The following is a 9,725-nucleotide window of genomic DNA, read 5'->3' as shown; positions in this document are numbered from 1 at the left end:
CCTCTGGGCATGGCCACAACCAGGCCTGTCCTGAGCTGTTAGTGGGCCAGCTTCGCAGGTGAGGAAACGGAGCTTAGTGACTCACCTAAGACTCCCAGACAGGAGGTGGTGAAGTGGGACTGAAAGCAGGTGGGGCTGCATTCTGCATTCTGCCCACCAGAGAGGAAGAGGTGGCAGCCCGAGGACTGGGCTCCCTCCAAGGAGGAAGGAGGAAGTCTGGAACTGGAGAGTCAGTTCTGTATGTGGGAACCTGGAGAGGAGCTTCCTGGGTGGGGCGTAGCCACAGGGCTGCCCCTGCGGGTTCTAGAAGAGAGACGAGGAGTTAAAGGCTGACCATGTGAATTGAGCAGAACAGAGATTAGCGTCTTGAGGAGAGGTAGGCGGAGCCAAGTGCTGCAGGGGACCCGCTCCAAATCCCATCACCAGCCTCAGGAGAGCCCCTGCACCCCTGCAGACCCTGCCCCTTTTCCCATCGGTAAAAGGAGGTAATTGGCCCAATCAACATCTCTTTCCAAAATGGTGCATGTGCCACCAGTATTTCAGGTGGTACCTCATGGGGAACTTTTTTTCCTTTATTAATTTTAATAGTCATATGTTAATTTTCATGCAAGTTAGAAAAAAAATAACTGTCACCAAACCTGGCGTTGCACCATACATAGCAATAACGGCTAACCCTTAGTGAGCGTCTTCTGTGCGGCAGGCACTGAGACAACACATGCTCATTAACACATTGCATCTCATTACAAACCATGAGGTTGATACTGTCACTGCTCTCTATTTACAGAGGGGGGAATTGAGGCAGAGAAGCATGAGTTCAGTTGTCCAAAATCATCCAGTTAGTTAAGAGGCAGAGCTGTGTTCAAGTCCAGGCAGCTGGCTCCAGAGTCTCACTCAAAGCTGTAAACAAAGGATGTTGTCTGACATTCCAGCTCTACAAGGATCTAGTTGCAACCCACAGAAGTTGACCACCGACGGGGCTCCCTGGGGGGAATTCAGGATGGAAAAACAGCATGAAGCATTCTGTTTTGGATATACAGCCCCTAGACAGTTAAGATGCATATCTAAGGAAGAATTTCAGTGACCCAGAAATCTTGCATCTTCCCTTACATAGAAAAACACTAAAATCATTAACTTGAGCTATCTGGGTTTGTGTGTGTTTATGTGTGTGTGATTAGCAGTAATCTTTTACCAAGATGTATGCATGACTACGTGTATTTCCCAGCCAAGAAATTCCTACATATCCTGGCTCCTCCCCTACCTGTCGGGAGCAGTTCCTCAGAGGCTGTAGTCCTCAGTAAGACCCCTGAATAAAAACTGAAACTCACTGCCCTTATGTTGTGCGGTGCTGATTTTTTTTTTCACATGACAAAGCCTCTCCAATATTTTTCCTTAGACTGAGGGTAACTGCACAGGTGGTATGACACAGGTAACTGGGAAGGTGGTAAACAGATCACAGAATGGTTCCAGGGGGGCTACAGTCAGGCGGTCTCCCAGGGCCTGTCCAGAGAGGGAGCTCTATAATTTGAGGAGAAAAACTCCAGACTGCAATTTTATATCAGATAACCTTATTTTTGTAACAGACAGTATTTTTTTTTAATGTTTTTTTGACAATGATCCTGACTGTTTTTTAATATTTATTTTATTTTTTTGTTTTGGCTGCATCGGGTCTTCATCGTGGGATGCGACTTCTTCGTTGCAGCATGCGGGATCTTTCTGTTGCAGCGCACAGCCTCTTCGTTGCAGCATGTGGGCTTCTCTCTAGTTGTGGCGTGTGGGTTTTCTCTCTCTAGTTGAGGTGTGTGGGCTCAGTAGTTGCAGCGCGTGAGCTTAGTTGCCCCACGGCATGTGGGATCTTAGTTCCCCGACCAGGGATCGAACCCACATCCCCTGCGTTGGAAGGTGGATTCTTTACCACTGGACCACCAGGGAAGTCCCCAGATAGTATGTTTACATGGTTCACAAATCAAAGTTATATAAAAAGATCTATACTGAGGTGCTGCAAACATCCCAGCGGTTTCTGTGTGTCCTTCAAGGGCTGCTTTGTGCAAATACAAGCAAAGAGAACATATTCTTCCTCCTTTTCTCCTGTCTACCTACCTTGATGTTGTTCACTTATCGGCTCGGCCTCGAGGCCTGTCGTTATCCTATCAGCCAGTGAGCTCTCCTGCATCCCTCTCCTTGTAACAGGTGTGTGCTATTCCAAGAGGCAGCCATCCCTTCCACTAGCCCCTCTTCTGTGGGTAGCGGGGAGGTTGTCTTCCATATTTTGCTATTACCACCAAGGCCGCAAGAAATAATAACCTCGTACATACATCATTTTGTCCAGGGCAGGTAAACATTGGCTTTGGGACAATCTCACAGTGCGAAATGGCACCTTGGAGTCACTGTTAATTGACATTTCCCATGGTGAATGAAGGTAATCTTTTCATGTCTAAGACTTATTTGTACTTTTTCCTCTGAGCTGTTCATATCCTTTGTCTACTTCTCTATTGGGTCTTTTTGTTCTTAATCTATAAAACTCTTTATACATTAGGAAGATAAATCTTCTGTCTGTGATTTACATTGCAGTATTTTCACCCAGGATGTCATCTGTCTTTTGATCTTGTTGGTGGTATTTTTTGGCAGTTTTTGCAGAGGCTGTTTTGTCTGTTTGTTTGCTTGCTTGCTTTCGTGTGTTCTAATATTTATGCAGTTGAATGCATCAAATTTTTCTTTTGTAGTCTCTGGATTTACAAGTCATGATTAGGAAAGCCTGCCCCACTGGAAGCTTACTTATAAAGGAATTTGTCCATGTTTTCTGCTAATAAAAAGCCACCTTGTTCATGGGGAGGGCCCAGAAGCACAGTCCTTTGCTAGATGGTGAACCTGACATTGCTCACCTAGTATTTTTCTCCATCAAACACTGCAGGCTGATCTGTGGAGGCAGCAGCCTCCGGCCCAGGGCAGACGTCACCATGGCCTTCCTGATACACCTGCTGGTCTGTACCTTCGGGATGGGCTCCTGGGTGGCCATCCACGGGCTCTGGGTAGAGCTGCCCCTGCTGGTAACGGAGCTGCCCGAGGGCTGGTACCTGCCCTCCTACCTCACAGTAATCATCCAGCTGGCCAACATCGGCCCCCTGCTGGTCACCCTACTCCATCACTTCCAACCCGGCTGCCTTTCTGAGGTGCCTGTCATCTTCACTGTGCTGGGGGTGGGCACCGTCGCCTGCACCCTCTTCGCCTTCCTCTGGAATGTCACCTCCTGGGTGCTGGGCAGCCACCACAGCATCGCCTTCCTGGTCCTCACCTTCTTCCTGGCCCTGGTGGACTGCACCTCCTCCGTCACCTTCCTGCCCTTCATGAGCAGGCTGCCCACCCGCCACCTCACCACCTTCTTTGTGGGTGAAGGACTCAGCGGCCTCCTGCCTGCCCTGGTGGCTCTTGCCCAGGGCTCGGGTCTCACTACCTGTGTCAACATCACTGAGACATCAGACACCACCCCGATCCCTGAGACCACCAGGAACATGGACAGCCCACAGGTACCTGGCATTACCCAGAGCTGTTGCAGCTCTGTTCTTGGTCATAAGCAAGGTCATACGGAGGGCTGGTGTTTCCCAGATGTTGGGTAGACCAGCGTTCTTGACCTGACAGCACTTCAGATCACCTGGGGGAGCTGCTGAGACGTACCAGCGGGCACCCCCCTGACCCCCATCTCTGAAATCCTTGGGGTCAGATGTGTTTTGGAATCTGGAGTTTCAGATTTTAGAACACACTTACCCCAAGTCTGGGACAGGGCCTGTGACTCAGCAGTGCAGCACAGTGACCCCCGCTGCCCACAGCCCGGGGCATTCATGCCCAGTAGGCAGACGAAGGCTGTAAACAGACTCATATCCAGCTCAAGTGTTGCTGTCAACTGAGTCACAGAAAAATTCTGACTTTTAGAGCTTTCTGGATTTCAGAATTGCAGATAAGGGATTGTAAACTTGTATGTATTCAAAATTCCCCAGGTGTCGCTAATGTACAGCCAGGGCTGAGAACCATAGACTTTAGCCATTGCTTCAATACCTCGTCTTGTTACAACATCAAACTTCCTCACCAGATATTGGACAATATATACATCTAACACTATCCAAACCACCGCAGTACAGCCATGGTTGCAAACCAGTGGCCTGGGCCACCATAGCCTGAAAGCATTTTTCTTTTTCGAGAGTTTGAATTAGTTGATAACATTTAAATTTTTTGAAATTTCACACACATAAATCTAGATGCATGACATCTCTTGGAAAAAAGTCGCCACAGGGCACCTTTGGGTGGGGCTGCTTTCCCGTCTCCAGCCAGCCCCTCCTCTGAACATGTATGTTGTGGTTACCAGCCCTGGAGGGCAGTAAGGGGGGGGAAGCTGTAGCTTCCGGGTCAGAAAGAACCAAGTGCACTGGCTTCGCCACATACTCCCCGGGACCCTCAGGTAAGACAAACCGTCCTGACACCTCTGTGCCCTCTAAAACCAGGGGTAATGGACCCCACTGCACGGGGCCGTCAGAAGGCGCACACGAGCTGCTACATGCACACTGCTGCTGCCCAGTGAGCAATCAGTCAGTGTGAGCATTTATTATCCATCACTTACTTATTAATAATAATGCCTAATATTATTGTATACGGCAGACCTTGGAGATAATTGAGGGTTTGGTTCCAGATCACTGCAATAAAGCAATATTGCAATAAAGAGAGTCACACAAATATTTTTTGGTTTCCCAGTGCATATAAAAGTTATGTTTACACTATATGTAGTCTATTAAATGTACAATAGCATTATATCTAAAACAACAATGTACATACCTTAATTAAAAAATACTTTATTGCTAAAAAATGCTAACCATCATCTGAGCCTTCAGCAGGTCGTAATCTTTTTGTTAGTGGAGGGTTTGAAATATTTCGAGAATTACCAAAATGTGACCCAGAGGTACAAAGTGAACAAATGCTGTTGGGAAAATGGCACCAGTAGACTTGCTCGATGTAGGGTTGCCACAAAACTTCAGTTTGTATACACACACAAAAAATGCAATATCTGCGAAGTGTAACAAAGTGAAGCACAATAAAGCGAGGTGTGCCTGTATTGTCATCATTAATTGTGTTACCTGTACCCTGATATCACCCACGGATCCGACTGACCCTTGTTTTGTCTTTCCCAGGGAGCTAGCAGCACTTTGGTGTCTGAGCTCGCTAGGACGGCACCCTCCGTGGTCCATCTGGAAAGCCACTACCTCCCCGCCAACTTCTCGCCCTTGGTCTTCTTCCTCCTGCTCTCCTTCATGATGGCCTGCTGCCTCATTGCTTTCTTTTTCCTCCAGCGTCAACCCAGGCGCTGGGAAGCTTCCATAGAAGACCTCCTCACCTCTCAGGTCACCCTCCACTCCATCCGGCCGCAGGAAGGGAAGGACCTGGGCCCCCCAGGCCCGGAGGACAGCGGCAAGGGCCAGGAGCCTCTGGAGGAGAAGACAGCCCCCCGGCACCTGGCCCACCTGACCTTCATCTACATCCTGGTGGCCTTTGTGAACGCGCTCACCAACGGCGTGCTACCCTCCGTGCAGACCTACTCCTGCCTGTCCTACGGGCCTGTGGCCTACCACCTGTCCGCCACCCTCAGCTCCGTGGCCAACCCTCTCGCCTGCTTCCTCTCCATGTTTCTGCCTAACAGGTCTACCCCCACCTGGCCCTGGAGAACTCTGGTTGGGGGCACACTTCATGTCAGGACCCAGAATCCCACACCCACCTATCAGGCTGGATGTGTAGTGGTTAAGAATATGGTTTCTGGGGCTCAACTGCCTGGGTTCAAATCCCGGCTCTGCCACTTACTAGCTTTGTGACACTGGACAAGTCACTCCACCTCTCTGTGCCTCAGGAATCTAAAAAATGGGGATAATAATTGATCTTCTTCCTAGGTTGCTGGGAGCATAAGACGAGCTAATTTCGTAAAGCTTTTAGAGCAGTGGCTCATGTCAGGTCCACCGTCACCACCATTGGCCCATGTAGAGGAGCAAGCAGGAATTGAGCTCCCCATTTACAAATGGAAACCCTGAGGCTTGGAGAAAGGGTCTGCCATGGTCTAATTCCCAGGATTTCAGCCCTGCCCTCCTGCCTCCAGCCCATGTCAGCTCCCTTACAGCTGCAGTTCTAGAAGAATGGCTGGGCAAAATGATAAAATGCAGATTGAGCCAGCCTAGATTTCAATTTGTTCTTAATATAAATATTTATTTATTTATGGCTGTGTTGGGTCTTCGTTGCTGTGCGCGGGCTTTCTCTAGTTGCGGCGAAGCGGGGGCTGCTCTTCGTTGCGATGGCGCGGGCTTCTCATTGCAGTGGCTTCTCTTGTTGCGGAGCACGGGCTCTAGGCGCGCGGGCTTCAGTAGTTGCGGCACACGGGCTCAGCAGTTGTGGCTCACGGGCTCTAGAGCACAGGCTCAGTAGTTGTGGCGCACGTGCTTAGTTGCTCCGCGGCATGTGGGATCTTCCCGGACCAGGGCTCGAACCCGTGTCCCCTGCATTGGCAGGCAGATTCTTAACCACTGTGCCATCAGGGAAGTCCCAATTTCAAATTTTAATAAGCAACCTAAGTGGTTCTGATGTAGGGACTTCGGATCCGCACAGGAGAAACACCCACCTTGGGGTCATGAAACTTTAGGTCTCCCTGCCTCCCACGTGCTCCTCTGCCCTGCCTGGCCTCACAGCCTCTCAGCCCTGCCCACCCCTCACACCCCCAGCCCGGGAAGGAGGAGTAATGAAGACAGGAGAGCTGGACAGAAGATGTCACTTTGCCAGAAAGCTGATTTTTCTCCCTTGAGGTTTAAAAACTGTGGAGGGAAGCTGGAGATTTCTGAGGGAGCAGGACCAGAGGCCACAGACCTGTGGACGCTGAGACGCCCAGAATGTTAGCAATACAGAGTCTGAGAGTCCCAGAATTCAAGAATCTTGGAGCAGAACGAGTCCTTAGAGGCAGGGCAGCCCCTCCGCTCTCACCTAGGGGTGCATACCTGTCAGTGTTCTGAAGAATGTGGCCAGGGAGACCCCAGGGAAAAGGCCTCAAGTGAAGGATGGTGTCCTCAGTGGTCAGACCGAGGGCCCACGTGGAAGGCCACCAGTGTAGTGCATCTAAGCCAGCCACCAGGACCCCCAGATCATGCAAACCTCACGTTGTAGACAAGGTAGCTGAGGCTGGAGGGAGAAGGGTCACCCGAGGTCGCACAGCGCACCCTGCAGTGCCAGTGCCATGATCCAAGCCTCCCGCTCATCAGCGCGGCTTCCTGGCTGGGCTGGGGAGTATCGCAGGAGGAAATGGCAGCAGATGGTACCAGGTGGGCCCACAGCCGGGGCCAGGCCCTGCACACTCTGCTCCCCAGCCCCACAAGACTCATTACGCAGGTGAGGAAACTGAGGCTTAAGGGCCAGTCCTGCAGGTGGAACTGGGATTTGAACCAGGCTCACGTAGCACTAGAGTCTGTTCTGTTTTTCCTGCTGGGATGCTAGGCCCTGCCGTTAACACTCAGGATGACTTAGGCCAGCCTTGACCCCAGGAACGTCGCTGACCCACTTGAACTGGGTAGCCTGGAAGTTTCCACATGGGTCTAACCTCTAAGCCTGGAGACGCTGACCACTCCGTGTGGCCCCCTGGAGCTGGGGCAGGGTGGGGGAGTAGGGGCAGAGGTCAGGCTACTCACCTCCTCCATTCACCCCGGTCCCCCGCTCTGTCCTAGGTCTCTGCCATTCCTGGGGGTCCTTACAGCGCTCGGGACCGGCTTTGGGGCCTACAACATGGCCATGGCCGTGATGAGCCCCTGCCCCCTCATGCAGGGCCACTGGGGTGGAGAAGTCCTCATCGTAAGTATCTGGCCTGTGGAGCTGTCCACCTCCCACCCCCCAGCTAGCCAAGGCCTGGGAGGTCGAGAGTATAGCCCCTTCTATTGACCAAAGTCTTTGTGGTTACTCACTCAGGAAGCCCAACGTTGGGGGGAGGGGGAGGGATGCTTCTCATTTGGGAATAGAGGCTTAAGAAGGTGAGCCGGCTGGTCCAAGGTGACAGTCCAGCTTCTCCCCTGAATGCCACACTATTTCCACTATGTGTATGTCAGCGTGGCCTTCTCTTAGTTGCCCTTGACTTGATCATGAGACAGAAAAGCTATTGGGCTCTCCTTTGTCCTTGGGGAGGTCAACTCAGGGGGCCCCATTAGTCCAGCAGAGTCACCCCCAAAAGGGTCTCCTTGAACTTAGAGGTTATTCCATGGGGTCCCCTTAGCCCTGTTAGGTCACCCTAGAAGCGCCCTTCGCCCCTGGGGCTCGCCCCAAAGTTACCTTCACTGCTGAGTCTCTCCCAACCAATCCCCGCAGGTGGCTTCGTGGGTGCTGTTCATTGGCTGTCTGAGCTATGTCAAGGTGATGCTGGGCGTGATCCTGCGTGACCGTAGCCGCAGCGCCCTCTTGTGGTGCGGGGCGGCGGTGCAGCTGGGCTCGCTCCTCGGAGCGCTTATCATGTTCCCACTGGTCAACGTGTTGAGACTCTTCTCATCCGCTGACTTCTGCAGCCTGCAGTGCTCCACCTAGGCCAACTGAAGTGGCGTGGTCCATCATAAGGCCCCGCCCCCGTTACTAACACCCGGAAACTGGGACCCCTCGAGGCAAGGCGTGTGCCCAAGGTCACAGAGCCAGTGGTAGGGAGCTGGGAGGCAGAGCTTTTAACTGATCTGCAGCACCCAGCTGGAGGATGTTAGAAGCGGAACAGCTGGGAGGTTGAGCTGCCCTTTATAAGCTATGTGACCTTGGGGAAGTCACTTGATTGCTCTATCCCTCTGTTTCTTCATCCATAAAATGGGGATTATAATAAATAGCACCTACTTCATAGGTGTGGCACAGGGATAAAATGCAGAAGCACCCAGCACATCCTGATCTGACGCCCAACAGTAATAACAGGAGTGACAATCTACAAAGCCTAGAAGTGGCCAGAGGCGTTGAGAGATGACCCCTTCCCCGTATCCTTTTTCCCCCTATCGTTTCAGAGAAGCTTCTAGAAGACAGATGGCTAACAGTAGAATCTCAGGCACCTTGGCTTCCCAATTCCCAGTATGGAGGAACATTGCACCCCATGCACCCCTTCCTGTCACCCCCTGCTGACCCAGTAAGGCCCACTCCTTGGAGATTAAGTGACCTCCTAAGAGGCAGAGAGAGGATTGGGGCGGAGGGGCCACAGCAAGACTCTGAACGTGAGTCCCCCCACCCCATTCACCGGCCGACACTGAACTGGGAGGCAGTCCTCTGAACTGGGGGGAGGAGGAGAGTGGGGAAGAGTATGTTAGCTACCTGATAGTTTTTTGGTTTTACTTTTTGTTTTTCTTTTTTTAAATAAAGACATTCCCTGCTTTTACACTAAGGTCAGCCTTCCAAGAAAAAGTCCAGCATGAACGTTAAAAAAAAAGTTTCAATATAATCAGCTTTCAGTTGGTTCTAAGGTCAAGGCCGAGCTCAGGAATAAACAGAATCAAGGGCTTAGAGAATGTCTGGTCCTGGGACTTCTTTTCTTTAGAGGTTTGTTTTGTTTGCTTGCCACCACCCTTCCTTTTTAATTTTGAATAGATAATATAGTCACATGTTTCAAAAATCAGAAAATATAAAATGATGTTCAGCAAAAAAATTCCGTCCCTGTCCACTCCCGCCTCTGCCCAGTTCCCCTTAACACATACATGAGCACTTTTATTTGT

At 51.0% G+C, this 9,725-nt stretch overlaps 1 protein-coding gene across 2 annotated transcripts; it reads left to right on the top strand.

Annotated features, from left to right (window-relative positions):
* The first annotated feature begins 2,915 nt into the window (after positions 1-2,915).
* On the top strand, positions 2,916-9,397 carry SLC52A3 (solute carrier family 52 member 3). Of its 2 annotated transcripts, XM_068524212.1 has the most exons (5): positions 2,955-3,521; positions 5,172-5,677; positions 7,731-7,854; positions 8,362-8,406; positions 8,873-9,397. In XM_068524212.1, the coding sequence occupies exons 1-5, from the start codon at positions 2,955-2,957 to the stop codon at positions 8,987-8,989; spliced, it is 1,359 nt and encodes a 452-aa protein (XP_068380313.1). In that variant the 3' UTR covers positions 8,990-9,397. The 2 variants fall into 2 exon arrangements, with proteins under 2 accessions (XP_068380314.1, XP_068380313.1); XM_068524213.1 differs by having other exon boundaries at positions 2,916-3,521; positions 8,362-8,900.
* Positions 9,398-9,725: the final 328 nt, after the last annotated feature.

This window comes from Eschrichtius robustus, chromosome 16 (assembly GCF_028021215.1).
Source record: "Eschrichtius robustus isolate mEscRob2 chromosome 16, mEscRob2.pri, whole genome shotgun sequence".
NCBI classification, from domain to species: Eukaryota; Metazoa; Chordata; class Mammalia; order Artiodactyla; family Eschrichtiidae; genus Eschrichtius; species Eschrichtius robustus.
This window is presented reverse-complemented; position numbering and strand designations above follow the sequence as displayed.